Genomic DNA, 14,718 nt, shown 5'->3' with positions numbered 1-14,718 from the left:
GTTCTTGGAAACAGCCAGGATATCCTGGGACTCAATCTGGGGGCTAGATCTGGAGGCGAGGGTTTTATAGAGCCTGCTGATAAGGTCCCCCCAGTGTGTCATCGCACTCATTTCCCCTGCATTCCAGGAACTGCTCAGGCATGTCCCCCAAGTGTTTGAGGACTTAGCGGCTCCCTCCCTTCACACGCTGAGGGGCGGGCCCTACCCTGAGAACCCAGCGACGCCCTGCTGTACCTTCAGAGCCCTCCCCCTTCTTCAATTTCAACGAGATTCAGGGAGGACGGAAGTCTCCGGGGCCACAAGCCCCAGGGCCTTCTCTTCTTCCAGACTTCTTCACGGCTCCCCCAAATCTTACCCGCCATAGCGGGGGTATTGAGCGGTCCCCATCGGGAGGAAGGAAGGAGCAACCTGGCTCCTTTCGGTTGCAGCCCTTGCAAAAGAGGACTTTGGCTAGGGTGGACTTTGAGGGCTGAAGACAGGGTGCTGCCGTTAACCCCTTCTTGCCAACCGAGTAGTGGCTGGAGCTCACCGCACAGCGAGAGGACTGCGGTGCGGACAGTCTTGGAGTCATGTCCACGACGACGGGCTGGAAATCCGGGAAATCATGACCCGAGCCAAAGTCTGACCCTTAACCGAATGAGCCAACCAGGCGCCCTATGTTAATAATAATCTTGATGGTGTTTTATAAGTTACAAATATGTGCTCATTTAAAATTTTTTTTAAATATGGGGTGCCTGAGTGGCTCAGTCGGTTAAGCATCCGACTTGGGTTCAAGTCATGATCTCGCGGTCTGTGAGTTCAAGCCCCGCTTAGGGCTCTGTGCTGACAGCCCAGAACCTGGAGCCTGCTTCCGATCCTGTGTCTTCCTCTCTCTGCCCCTGCCCAGCTCACGCTCTGTCTCCCCTCTTGAAAAGAAATAAATATTAAAGTAAGTAAAAGTTAAATTTTTAAAAAGTAGCGATAAAGGCAAAAAAAAAAAATAGTGATAAAGATAAAATGAAATTCCCCATATTCCTACCAGGTAGAAATAACGCCTTTACTTTGTAAGCTACACTTTACAGAAAAATTACTATATGCCAGATACCATGTGAATAATTCACAGAACAGCAATCTGAGGGTTGCAGAAATATCTCCAGTGAGGCTTTCCCAAGGTCACACAGCTACCAAGCAGCAGAGCCAGGACCTGGGCCCAACTTTATCTGGTTCCAAGGCTCTGCTGGTCTCTGTTCACATTTGGGTGAATTTCCTTCCAACCTTTTTTCTATGCAACAGGACAAAAATAGTTGCATGTAAATATTCATGGCTTTTCCTCCTTCCCAGACTTAGTTCTAAGGAGTCTTTGTAAGGAGGGCAGAGAGAGGAACAGACCTAAGCAAAAGAGTGGAGCAACCTGGGGAAATTTCCTCCCATCCCACTGAGGAAAAGCTGCTCCTGGGAGATGGGAAGGGAGTGAGCTGGCAGAATTTGGGTGGTCAGGAATGTGGAAAAAAGAAAAAAGAAGAAAGAAGAGGTTTGGGGAGCTACTCTGATAGCGTGGAATGTTGAGGAAGGGAGATTTTGGAGATTCTGAAAGGCTGTCTTGCTGTGAGGTATGTGATGTGTAATTCCTTTGCAATGTCCTCTGCAGACCTTTGGTGAAGACTTTTGTTTCCTGACTGCTTTTTGGAGTTGGATCAATTTCTTTTGGGTGACGAGGGAACAATCAAGTCCAGCTTTATTTGGGTTCACATGCATTTTGTATGATGTTTTTTTCTTTTACAAAAATGGAATAGCATGTCTGCCCTTGCTCTCTGTATGCCCTCCACTTGGAATACCCCGCCTCTCCCCTGTCTTTCTCCATCTCCCTCATTCTCTAAGGCCCACCCCTTTGCAAGTCCCTCATTATAGCCAAAGTCTGGACAGGTGACCGGCCCCCCTACTGATGACCTGGTTGGTAGGCCATGTTAAGTGGCAATTTTGCCACCACTGGAATCTTTTTTATTGTAAGAAACTGTGCTGGATTGGTGGTTTTCTAAATCTCTTGGTGTCGACCAAAGTACGGTGCACCAGTTCTCAACCCCAAGAGAGCAGAGTACTGTGCACCTGTTATGAATCCCAGGGGAGAACTCTAAACCCTCTAACCCATTGAGTCTTGGTATTTGAGTCACCAAAGTAAACACATGCAGTCAAGCATTGGATGGAACAATGCTTCACTCACATAGCGAAGAGGTAGAGTGAGATCACCTTCAATCTGGGGCCTTAGTCCCGTATGGCCAGCGGATCTCTCCCAACGGTGGACACAGGGCAATTTGCCTATGCTCACTCTTCTCGTGCAGTGGTGGAAGGGGCTTGTCCCCTTCCAGAGAACAGAGAGAGCAGTGCAGTTGGCCAGTCGCCATATGATGTGCACACTCTAAGAAGAGACAAAAGAATATTCACTGCACTTAAGACAAGGAAAGATAATCCCACACAAGGTGATAAACCCAGAACAAGCTGTGTGGGCTCTTTATCTCTTAGTTAGGAAGTGTTCCAGTCCTATGGCCCGTTCTTATGGAGCCTGAGTGGGGATCGAAAGACTGCAGGCAAGAGGTTGCCTTTCTCAATACTTGGCTAGCATGACTCTTGTTTCTCTCTCTGCTTTGGCTGCTAACAAGCTCAGAACTTCTCTATTTCTTCATCTGTCTTTTCTCTTTGTCCCTATTTTCTTAATTATTTGCTTTCAGCCTTTAAAAAACCTCTCTATTATGGAACACTTCAAACATACATAAAAATAGAATAAAATGAATTGTTATGTACCTATCACCCATCTTCAGTAATTATCAATATCTTGCCAGTTTTGTTTCAATTACTTCCTCGCTTTTCCCTCTCTCTGGAGTATTATAAAGCAAATCCCAAACATCATATCACTTCACCCAAATTATTTCAGCATGTATCTTTAACAGATAGGGCTTTTGCAAACATAACTATCATAGCTAACAAAGCTAATATGAATTCCCTAAAGTCACTTAATGCCTAGTTCATATTCAAACTTTAATAGTTGATTTGTTCCAATCAGGATTCAAGTAAGGTTCACACATTCCATTTATTGCTTGTTTGTTTTTTGTGTTAAAAAAAAATTTTTTTTTAATGTTTATTTTTTGAGAGAGAGAGAGACAGAACATGGGGGGGTGGGCAGAGAGAGGGAGACACAGAATCCAAAGCAGGCTCCAGGCTCTGAGCTGTGAGCACAGAGCCCGATGCAGGGCTCAAATTCATGAACCGTGAGATCATGACCAGAGCTGAAGTTGGACACTCAACCAACTGAGCCACCCAGGTGGCCCTCACACTTCATTTGTTGATATATATCTCTGAAGTAACTTTTAATCTGCAACAGTTCCACCTTTCTTTCCCTTTTTTAAAAAACTGCTATTTATTTGTAAAAACAAACAAACAAAAAACCCCCAGCGCATTTGTCCTATAAAGTTTCCCAAGTCACAGAAGATTTGGCTGATTGCTTCCTGATGGTGTAGTTTAACTTGTTCTTCTGTCACTTGTATTCCAGTAAACTAACAGTTGGCTCTAGTGGCTTGATTATATTAGGTTTAATGGTTTTGGCAGGAATAACTTATTGGCAATGGTGCTGTGTACTTATTACATTTAAAAGTTTTTTAACGTTTATTCATTTTTGAGAGATGGAGAGAGACAGAGCACGAGTGGGGGCAGGGTAAAAAGAGAGAGAGACACAGAATCCAAGCAGGCTCCAGGCTCTGAGCTGTCAGCACAGAGCCCGACGCGGGGCTCAAACCCACGGACAGGGAAATAATGACCTGAGCTGAAGTCGGATGCTTAACTGACTGAGCACCCAGGCACCCTTGTGCTGTGTACTTATTATTAAGGCACATCTGGAGGCACATAATATTTAGTTAAAACGTTGTTACTGACTGATCTGTCAGTCAGGGCTCTTGGCCTGCTCTCTTCATTACAAAATTCCCCATCAACGTTTAATCTATTAGTTTGAGCATCCACTGATGATCCAGCATTTCCTTAAATGGTACAAAGAGGTAATTTTCTTTTTTAAAATATATTTTTAAAGCTTTTATTTATTTTTAAGTAATCTCTACACCCAATGTGGGGCTTAAACTCACCACCCCAAGATTAAGAGTTGCATGCTCTGCCCCACCTCCCGAGCCAGCCAGGTGCCCCCAAAAGGTAATTTTCTAAGTGTGTCATTCCTTTTTGCATTCATTACTTGGAATTCTTCCCTAAAGAAATTTTCTTCATTCATTATTTGATATTCCTGAAATACAGTTTATACAAGAAAGACAGGATAAATGCTTGGTTTCTCTTATGCATGTTTATAATTTGCCTGAACTCCTTTGTGGAACAAAGTGTGGAAAAAAAGGCAGGCAGAACAGTGGCGTGGAAAGAGCCCAGGCCTTGGACTCCGACAGCATCGTGATTCCATCACTTGTTAACCTGTGTGACCTTGGGCAATCCCTCTGAGTCTCGGTTTCCTTAATTGCAAACTGGGGATTCTGATCTCTAACTTCTCCAAATCTTTAGTAGAATCATTTCCAGGCCTAGATCAAGCAACTCCTTGTACCGGAAGTAAAATGTATTCATTGTAGGAAGCTTGGAGGATGCAGATAAACACAAAGAAGGGAATATAAGCCTTGTGAAAAGCACATGCCTGGCATATAGCAGGTCTTTTGGGGTTTTTTTTTTAACTTTTTAAAAAATATTTATTTTGGGGGCGCCTGGGTGGCTCAGTCGGTTGAGCGTCTGACTTCAGCTCAGGTCGCGATCTCCGATCTCGCGGTCCGTGAGTTCGAGCCCCGCGTCGGGCTCTGGGCTGATGGCTCAGAGCCTGGAGCCTGCTTCCGATTCTGTGTCTCCCTCTCTCTCTGCCCCTCCCCCGTTCATGCTCTGTCTCTCTCTGTCTCAAAAATAAATAAACGTTAAAAAAAAATATTTATTTTTGAAGGAGAGACAGAACGTGAACAGGGGAGGGGCAGAGAGAGAAAGAGGGAGCTACAGAATCCAAAGCAGGCTCCAGGCCCTGAGCTGTCAGCACAGAGCCTGACACAAGGCTGGAATCCACGAACTGTGAGATCATGACCTGAACTGAAGTTGGATGCTCAACTGACTGAGCCACCCAGGCGCCCCTAGCAGGTCTTTTTTTTTTTTTTTTTAAAGGTTTAATTAAAAGAAAATTTTAAAGTAAACTCTATGTCCAATGTGAGGCTCGAACCCATGACCCCAAGATCAAGAGTTGCATGCTCTACCAACTGAGCCAGTCAGGTGCCCCCATATAGCAGGTGTTTTTGACAACTCAGGATTGCTTCTCAGGGGCTCCGTGGTAACATCCGCTTGGAAGACAGTAAAGTTAGTCAGGGTGATTACAGCCTCAGCCCAAGAAAATCTCAGCAAGAGTGAGAGAGGGGGCTGCAGGGAGGGAGCAGGAAGTAAGTTCCTCTGGTTTTATGTCAAGAGCTAGTGAACTGAAGTTAGGCAGATCTGCCACAAACTTGCAGTGAGATCCTGAGAAAGTCACTTGACCTCCCAAGCCACAGTTTCTCTTCTGCAAGATGGACATTATCAAGGTCAACCTGCCAGAGTTGCTGGGAGTCATGTGTGTGGACATGGGCACGCCCACCTCAGTGCCAGCCATTGGGAGGTGCTCAGGGAAGGAGTGGTAGCCGGATCTGAGTCTAGGAGCTCCCTTTCTGAACTTCCCTTAAATGTAAAGTCACTCACGAATTGTCTCCTGTCACTGAGGGGCTATGTGAGGCGTGGCTTGGAGCCCAGCTTTGTCCTAAAAGTGCAATGTTGAGTTGGGTAAGCCTCTTCCTCTCTGGAGCCTGGATTCCTCCACTTGTGAAATGGCTAGATCAGGGGTCCCACTCCAGATGTCCCCAGGAGCAGGCTGGTAAACAGAGTGAAGTGGGCGAGAAGCTGAGACAATAGGGTTTGGTGGGGGCTGTGGCTATCTAATGAGCTTGCCTTATTTCAGAAGGGCTGCCACTCCCCCTGCTGATGGTTACAAAACACGAATGTGAGCCCAGGTTGCCAGACTTTTAAAAAGGCTGGACAGCTATATTTTTAACTTTAAATTAAAGCTATGGCAAGTTATTGGAGTTATTCAGCAACCTGGGTGGACCAAACAGAGATGTAAAGCAGGGTTAAGAACATGGGCTCTACGGTAAGAGATGTTCGTGTGCCAGTCCCACCATTTAATATCTGTGTGTCCTTGAACAAATCATTTAGCCTCTCTGTGCCTCACTTTTCTTATCTGTAAGATGGGGAGGGTTATTGCACCGTCTTCACTCAATGGCAGTGAGGGTGAGATGAGCAAAGATGGGAATAGGGTAAAGTTAATGAGGAATCACCTTGGGTACAAACTTTAAGGGGGACACCAAAAAAAACTCAACAATTAAGAGACCCAATATTAAAAAAAATTGTTTTTAATGTTTTTTTTTAAGTTTTTTTTAACGTTTATTTATTTTTGAGACAGAGAGAGACAGAGCATGAACGGGGGAAGGTCAGAGAGAGAGGGAGACACAGAATCTGAAACAGGCTCCAGGCTCTGAGCGGTCAGCACAGAGCCCGACGCGGGGCTTGAACTCACGGACCGCGAGATCATGACCTGAGCCGAAGTCGGCTGCTCAACCGACTGAGCCACCCAGGCGCACCTTTAATGTTTATTTTTGAGAGAAAGAGAGACAGAGCTCAAGTGGGGAAGGGGCAGAGAGAGGGGGAGACACAGAATTGGAAGCAGGCTCCAGGCTCTGAGCTGTCAGCCCAGAGCCTGATGTGGGGCTCGAACTCACGAACCGTGAGATCATGACCTGAGCCAATGTCGGACACTCAACCAACTAAGCCACCCAGGCGCCCCATCCTGTCTTCATTTTTAAAATGAGATGGCACACAAGGAGAAAACCTATCCCACCGCCAGGCCCAGTGGTTCAAGGGTAAGAGACAGCAAGCATTTGACTTTGTTCACTGACATATGACCAGCACCTACAATGGTGCCTCACATGTGGTAGGATATTTGTTGAATCACACACACGCGCGCACACACACACACACACACACACACACACACACAAAGAAGGGGATGATACATGTCAAAGCTTAGAACAGGGCCTGGCACCAAGTAGGTGCTCAGTAAAATAATAATGATGATTATGGTTGAGAAGATAATGTCATTGTCTGTGGGTCTTGTCCTGTCTTCAGGTCAGTGGTAAAGCTCATGTATCTGACAGCCAGAATGGATCATTTTTTAACCCCAACATGACAGAATTATCTTCAATAATAATCATGAAATAAAACAAATAATAGGGGCGCCTGGGTGGCTCAGTCAGTTAAGCATCTGACTTCAGCTCAGGATATGATCTCCCAGTTCATGGGTTTGAGCCCTGCTGTAGGCTCTGTGCTGACAGTTCAGAGCCTGGAGTCTGCTTCCACTTTTGTGTCTCCTTCTCCCTCTCTGCCCCTTCCCCACTCGAGCTCTGTCTCTCTCTCTCTCTCTCAAAAATAAATAAAACATGAAGAAAAATTAAAACAAAACAAACAATAATGACCAGAAAAGAAACACAGTAAAAATTTCCTTTTATGGACTTCGTATTACACACTCAGACTGATGAAGACTTAAAAAAAAATAAATAAAAATTACAACACAAAAGAGAAAAAAAGTAACGGACCAATAGTTTTTAGGTACAGAAAGCTTTTTTGTTTTTTACAAAAAGGAACACGCACACACAGTGCCCATGAAGTGCCTCCAAAGGAGGCAGCCGGGCAGGGTTCAGAGGAGGATTTGCACAGAGTGAGAGAATTGTGGTCACTCGAGTGTCGTTCCTTTGTTTTTGCAATCACTATACCACCACTGTTGGGTTCACATCTGCTGTTTGCACACAGGGATGTGGGGCTCCTGAGGTGAGCCCCAGTGACTCTGACCTGCTGTGAACTTGCCAATGGAAGGCATATGTTGGGGAGGGATGTGGGGCTCCTGAGGTGAGCCCCAGTGACTCTGACCTGCTATGAACTTGCCAATGGAAGGCATATGTTGGGGCCCAGTTGTGTAGTTGGGAGCTCTTCAACTTAGCCTTCACGTAATATAGATGATTTCTCAAAGATGAGGTAACGGAAATGTACTAATCTGAAGCCTACATATATATTATACTCTTAAAACTCGTAATAAGGGGCGCCTGGGTGGCTCAGTCGGTTAGGCGTCCGACTTCGGCTCAGGTCGCCATCTCGCGGTCCGTGGGTTCGAGCCCCGCGTCGGGCTCTGGGCTGATGGCTCGGAGCCTGGAGCCTGCTTCCGATTCTGTGTCTCCCTCTCTCTCTGCCCCTCCCCCGTTCATGCTCTGTCTCTCTCTGTCTCAAAAATAAATAAAAAACATTTTAAAAAAAATTAAAAAAAAAAAACTCGTAATAAGCACAGCAATTATTTAGAACTTAGACTGACAGAAAGATCTCTTCAGGAGGGAGGATTTTATCACCAACGTTGTGTAGAGTTGCCAAGGCATGGTGATAGCAATAAAAAGCAGACCTACCCGGTTTCATTAATGTTTTTAAATTCTTCACAGACAATGCATGCCTTATTTCTTGCACATGGAAGATTCGCCACCACCCTTACCTGATTCACCTCAGCCCCAGGCCACCAGTTTTCCATGTCTCGCTAAGACAGTCCCAAAGGCCCTTGCAAAGCTGACACTCCGCTACTTTCTAATTCTGGATCTGCAAGCTATTTCAAGCTGTGTGACCCTGGGTAATTCAGGTAATTTCTCTAAGTCTCAGTTTCCTCCTCGGTGAAATGGGAATAACCCCCACCTGTGACTTATCCCTCCTGTAAGAGCTCCATGAGGTAGGGTGGAAGAAGCCTTTTTATAAAAAGGGAGGACTGCACATAGGTGGCAGGTGGACCCGTGGCAGGCCTTGATGACAAAGGCGATGACGTTCCTCTGAAGTTATGCAGAAGTCGTTCTTACAGTGAGGATCTGAGCGAGGGGAAGGGGATCCAGTGGGTGCTGAACTTCGCAAATCATTGAGCGTGACTTTTTCCTTTTAGGAAAAGGCTCGCTCCTCTTGGTCCAGCAGCAGAGAGCTGATCACAATGACCCCAGCTCCTCTGTGCCTGTCACGTAACCCAGCTGGATGGAGCATTTCCCTTCAGGGGGTAGGTGGCTGAGGAAAAAGCAGAGTACGAGGAAATGCTTATGCCAGCTGGCTCTTCTCTTCAGAAGCATCCCCAAATTAGCTTACCTGCTTGTTTAACTGTCTCCCCCAAGAGAATGCAAGTTCCTAGAGCAGGGCTTGACAAAGCTTTTTCCTAAAGAGCCAGCTAGTAAACATTTTAGGCTTTCCAAGCCATATGGTCTGTGTTGCAACCACTCGACTCTGTTGTTGTAGTGCAAAGCAGGCCTAGATGGCGTAAATGGAGCATGGCTGTGTGCCAATAAAACTTTATTTGTGGATCCTGAAATTTGAATTTCATATAATTCTCACATGTCATGAAATATTCTTCTCTTGAATTTTTTCAATCATTTAAAGATGTAAAAACCATTCTTAGCTCGCGGGCATGCAAAAGTACTAGATCGGGGGCGCCTGCGTGGCTGAGTTGGTTGAGCACCCGACTCTTGGTTTCGGCTCAGGTCATGATCTCAAGGTGTGTGAGTTCTAGCCCCGCATCGGGCTCTGTGCTGACAGTGCGGAGCCTGCTTGGGATTCTTTCTCTCTTCCTCTCTCTCTGCCCTTCCTGCATGCATGCTCGCGCTCTCTCTCTCAAAATAAATAATAACACGTCAAAAAAAAGTAGGTCAGACTTGGCCCATGGGCCCTAATTCACCCACCCCTGTCCTAGAGGGCAGACACCCTCTCTGTCTATTCCTTTGCTGTATCCCCAGTGCCTGCCACATAGCTGGTGCCCGATAAGTACCTACTGATGACCACTGCTTCCTCTTCTGTCCCTCGACCTCCGAGTCCTTTTCCACACTCTCTAACAGACAGGAACAAGCTTCTGCATCCCCCCTAGACTCCAGGTCAGTGGAGGAGACTACTGGCCAATTCTCCAGCAGCCCCGGGGCTGTCCCATCTGCAGGCGCTTGTCCCTCCTCTTCCTTTCTGACCACTACATCTTTAGCCTCATTCTTTACCAGTCTTGTGATCACAGTCATGCGACTTCCTTTAAACTGAAGTCTCTTCTCACGCCAACAGAGAGTCCCCCCAGTGAATCCTCCACGTCCGAGTCTCCTGCCCTCCCCTCCTTTGCCCAGGGCAAGAATTAGGGGGCAAGAGAGATGGGCTAATTTCTATTGAGCACCTTCCTGTGCCAAGCACCACACAGATCTTTATTGCCCGATGTAACTTAATACTCACAGCCACCCCTTTTACAGATGCGGAAACTGAGGCTATAGGGGTTAACTAAATGCTCAGAGTTACATAGCTAGGAGGTGGGAGAGCTGGGATTAGAGCCCAGGTTGGTGTGGCTCCATGCAAAAGTATATTTTGAGGGCTTGCAATATGCCAGATGTATCCAGGGATACAGCAGTAGACAACGCAGACAAGTCCTGCCTCATGGAGCTTTATTCTACTGGGAGAAACAATAACACAGGTAATAGGCAATATGATTGTTGGTAGAGGCATGCCATTAAGCAAGGATAGCATAGGTGATGCCACTGATGGGGAGCTAGTGTAGATAGGGCCAGTTCTCTCTGGAGAGGTGACATTTGAGCGGAGGTGTGAGTGTAGTGAGGGAGCGAACTCTGAGAGCTGGAAAAAGAACATTCCGTGTGGAGGGGATGGCAGGAACAAAAGCCTGAGATGGGAGCTACCTGGCATGTCAGTGAGCAGTCAGGATGCCTGGTGGCAGGAAGGCAGTGAGCAAATGGTAGGAGAGGAGATGCCCGAGGGAGCAGGGGGCTGGGTCCTGGGGGGCCCAGCAATCTTTGGGTTTTGTTCAAAATGTGATTGGGGAGCCACAGGAGCGTTTCAAGCAGGGGAGTGATGCCACCCCCGTCCCCCAGACCTGGATGAGGGAGACTAGAGACTCCACCCCCTCACCTGTTCTCCACTACCCACTGCCTGTGCCCCGTCCACCCCTGGGCCCCTTTCTGGGCTTACAGTGTAGTGAAATGATCAAGAGCACTGGCTTTGAGTCTGAGCACTGGGTTCCCAGACCCGCTGCAATACTTACCAGCTATCTGACCACCGGCAATCCTGTCCCTCTGTGAGTCTCAGTTTTCTCATCTGGAAAATAGGGATAATAATTTCTATCTCTCGGTGGTGTTGGGATGACTGCGTGAGCTCTCGTCCATAAAACAGCTCCAGGCAGGCCATACGGTACTCTCTCAATAAGCCCTCATGGCTGGTGATTATTATTTAAATTCTTAGCCAAGCTCTGGCCTTTTGTAATCACTTGTTAAAGACAACTACCATTATGATTATCCCTCTCATTGTGTTCCACCTGCTGCCAGGAGACACGTATGCCAAGACCCTCCTCTACTGAAAGGCTAAGAAAGAATATGGACAGACTGTCCTCCTGCGGCATTGCCCTGTGCTCTGCTCTTGAACATTGGAGCAAACACATGCTATATGTGCAAGGGTGCATTCGAAAGACCCAAAACCCAGTCCTCAGCCCCTGTAGTTCACCCCCCTGCTCCATGCCAGAAAAATCTCTTCAACAGGATACAGAATAATAACCTCACTTGTGTCCAGCAAAGCCCTCTCATGAGTCATTCATTTAACAAACACCTCAAGTGACCGCCCAGAACAGCCTGTTCTAACCCCATTATTATTATTATTAATAATAATAGCTAGCATTTATCCACTACTCAGAGTGCAGCATTTCAGAGCATGGGGTTGCATTGCCTGGGTCTGAGTCCTGCATTTACCGTTTCATACCTAGATGATTCCAGAGTATCACTTAGCCTCTCAGAGTACCTACTATGTGCCACATAGTGTGCCAGGTGCCAGGAAGACCATGAAGAACCAAGAAAACGTGACTCCTGCCCCCTCAGAGCTTACTAACCAAAGAGCCAAGTGCTAAGCAAATAATCACAAAAACACATGTAAAGGTACAACCTTGAGAAGTATCCATTGCTATGAGTGTGTGTAACAGGAAGCTAAAGGAAGATGTCCTGGAGGAAGCGATTGTGGAGACAAGCTGGTCTGAAAAAGAGCAAGGAGCAGCATGTTCCAAGGCCCTGTGGCAAGAGAACTGAAGGAAAGTCAGTGTGGTTGGAGTCTAGAGGGAAACAGTGACAACTGTGAGCCGAGGCTGTGGCAGGATCACCGCCTTGTAGGTGCTGGTTAGATCTCCATAGCTCTGTGCTGAGTGACTGCTTCACTAGAACGTAGATAGGCAAGCCGACCTGCCCAAGCTGCCCAGGCAGGACCCGGGTGTCTTCCGGGCTTCCCTTTTCCAGAATGACCCACCACTGCCTTTCCAATACCCTTGGGAGAGGGACACAGGAAGTGAAACTTATTCACAGAAAAGCACGATCACTACTCAGTCCTCAAGTGGAGATGATGCACTTGATAGGGAATCCTTTCCTCTAAGAAGGGAAAGGAAGAGGGCCAGGGGTCCCGGGAAAGGGGCAGACAGAAGACAAAATGACTCCTGATTTCCCCTCACCTCCTCTACCCCGCCCATCTACTCCATCTCCCTCACCCAGTCTTTTGCCCTAATGCTCTGGGTCTCAGTGTCTCTTCCCGGCTTGCGGTCAGATATTTGGCACCTGTGTGTCATCTGTTCTCTACCCTGAGTAGGACTACTAGCTGTAGCAAATCAAAATACGGGACGCTCAGTTAAATTTGAATTTCAGATAAACAGCAACAATTTTTTAGTCTAGGTAAGTCCACATTTTACAATGTTAGCCCAGAGCAGCAGGTCCTGGGGCATTGCAAACTGGTTCCAGGCAACTGAACTGACACCTACACCGATGTTAATAATGGCTGCCATCCCCTGGTCCAAGCTGCCTCTGGTTTAGCCCCAGCCTTTTCTCATCGGGGAGGTGGAGAGTGAGTGAACAAGAGAACAAAGTCTGGGCCCACGCTGCCAGAGTTGTCTCTCAGCTCTGCCATTTTCTAGCTATGCAACCTCAGAGAGACCCCTTCTCCGGGTCTGAGATGCTTAACTTCTGTCCTCAGTTTCCTCATCTGTACACTGGAGACAGTAACAGCACCTACCTCATAATGTTGTCGTGAGGATTAAATGAGTTTAGACAGTGGGCGCCTGGGTGGCTCAGTTGGTTAAGTGGCCGACTTCGGCTCTGGTCATGATCTCACGGTCCGTGAGTTCAACCCCCGCGTCGGGTTCTGTGCTGACAGCTCAGAGCCTGGAGCCTGTTTCAGATTCTGTGTCTCCCTCTCTCTGACCCTCCCCTGTTCATGCTCTGTCTCTCCCTGTCTCAAAAATAAATAAAATGTTAAAAAAAATTTTTTTTAAATAAATGAGTTTAGACAGGTAAAGTGCTTAGAACAGTGCCTGGTCCATAGTAAGAGGTTCATGTTAGCTGTGATAATCTATTTAATCACACCAGACTGAATGTAAAATCCACGAGAACGGGGACTTTGTTTTGTTCATTGCTATATCCTCAGCATCTAGAAGCAGTCCTGGTATACAATATATGCTCAGGAAGAGGGCCTGGCATGTAATGTATGGCCATACATATTTATTGAATTAAAATGAATGTAGTCCTCAGCATATACCTGAAAGATTTGCATTATAATTCTTTCACAGATAAGGAAACTGTGGTTTAGAGACATAAAGTGAGTTGGTTTCCCAATGTTAAGCAGGTGATAGGGCTAGGATTCAAATCAAGATCTGTTGGGTTCTGGAGCAACTGGCTGGCTCAGTCTGTAGAACATGTGAGCCTTGATCTCCGGGTCATGAGTGCGAGCCCCATGTTGGGTGTGGGGCTACTTCAAAACAAATTTGTTGGGTTCCATAGTCTTTTCCACTGAAAACTCAATTAACTTGCTACCCTGGGAAAGTCATGGAATAAGGGGAACATCTGGATTTAGGAGAAATCCTCATACACTTTGATTTTTTTTTTAAGTTTATTTATTTTAGAGAGAGCGAGCGACCACGGGGTAGGGGCAGACAGAGGGGGAGACACCCCTCACTGCCAGCGAGAGCCTGACTTGGGGCTCCATCTCACCAACCCAGAGATCAGGACCTGAGCCGAAATCGAGTTGGACGCTTAACCAACTGAGCCACCCAGCACCCCAAGAACAGATCAGGACTTTAAAAATGCCAGAGTGTAGAGGTGCCTGGGTGGCTCAGTTGGTTAAGCGTCAAACTCTTGATTTGGGCTCAGGTCATGATCTCTCGGTCATGGGATCGAGCCCCATCTCGGACTCAGCACAGAGCTCAGAGCCTGCTTGCTATTCTCTCTCCCTCTCTCTCTCTCTCTCTCTTTCAAAAAAAGGAAAAAATTCCTAATCTGCCTAATCTGTTATTTTTTTTATTTAAAAAAAAATTTTTTTAACGTTTATTTATTTTTGAGACAGAGAGAGACAGAGCATGAACAGGGGAGGGGCAGAGAGAGAGGGAGACACAGAATCCGAAACAGGCTCCAGGCTCTGAGGGGTCAGCACAGAGCCTGACGCGGGGCTCGAACTCACTGACCGTGAGATCATGACCTGAGCCGAAGTCAGACGCTCAACCGACCGAGCCACCCAGGCGCCCCTGCCTAATCTGTTCTTGACCAGTGGTGTGACCTTGGGTAAATCACCTCATCTTTGGGAGGCTGT

At 46.9% G+C, this 14,718-nt stretch overlaps 1 protein-coding gene across 1 annotated transcript in view; it reads left to right on the top strand.

Moving 5' to 3' along the window:
- The first annotated feature begins 1,364 nt into the window (after positions 1-1,364).
- The window catches only part of RPS6KA1 (ribosomal protein S6 kinase A1), a 56,267-nt gene continuing 42,913 nt past the window's right edge, over positions 1,365-14,718 (top strand). The window contains exon 1 of the mRNA XM_060622618.3: positions 1,365-1,589. Coding sequence (XP_060478601.3) covers positions 1,539-1,589 — 51 coding nt within the window. The 5' untranslated portion in view covers positions 1,365-1,538. The remainder of the gene's footprint in view (positions 1,590-14,718) is intronic.

Source organism: Panthera onca, chromosome C1, assembly GCF_046562875.1.
Source record: "Panthera onca isolate mPanOnc1 chromosome C1, mPanOnc1 haplotype 2, whole genome shotgun sequence".
NCBI lineage: Eukaryota > Metazoa > Chordata > Mammalia > Carnivora > Felidae > Panthera > Panthera onca.
Note: the sequence above shows the minus strand (reverse complement) of the source record. Positions and strands in the feature narration are given on the sequence as shown.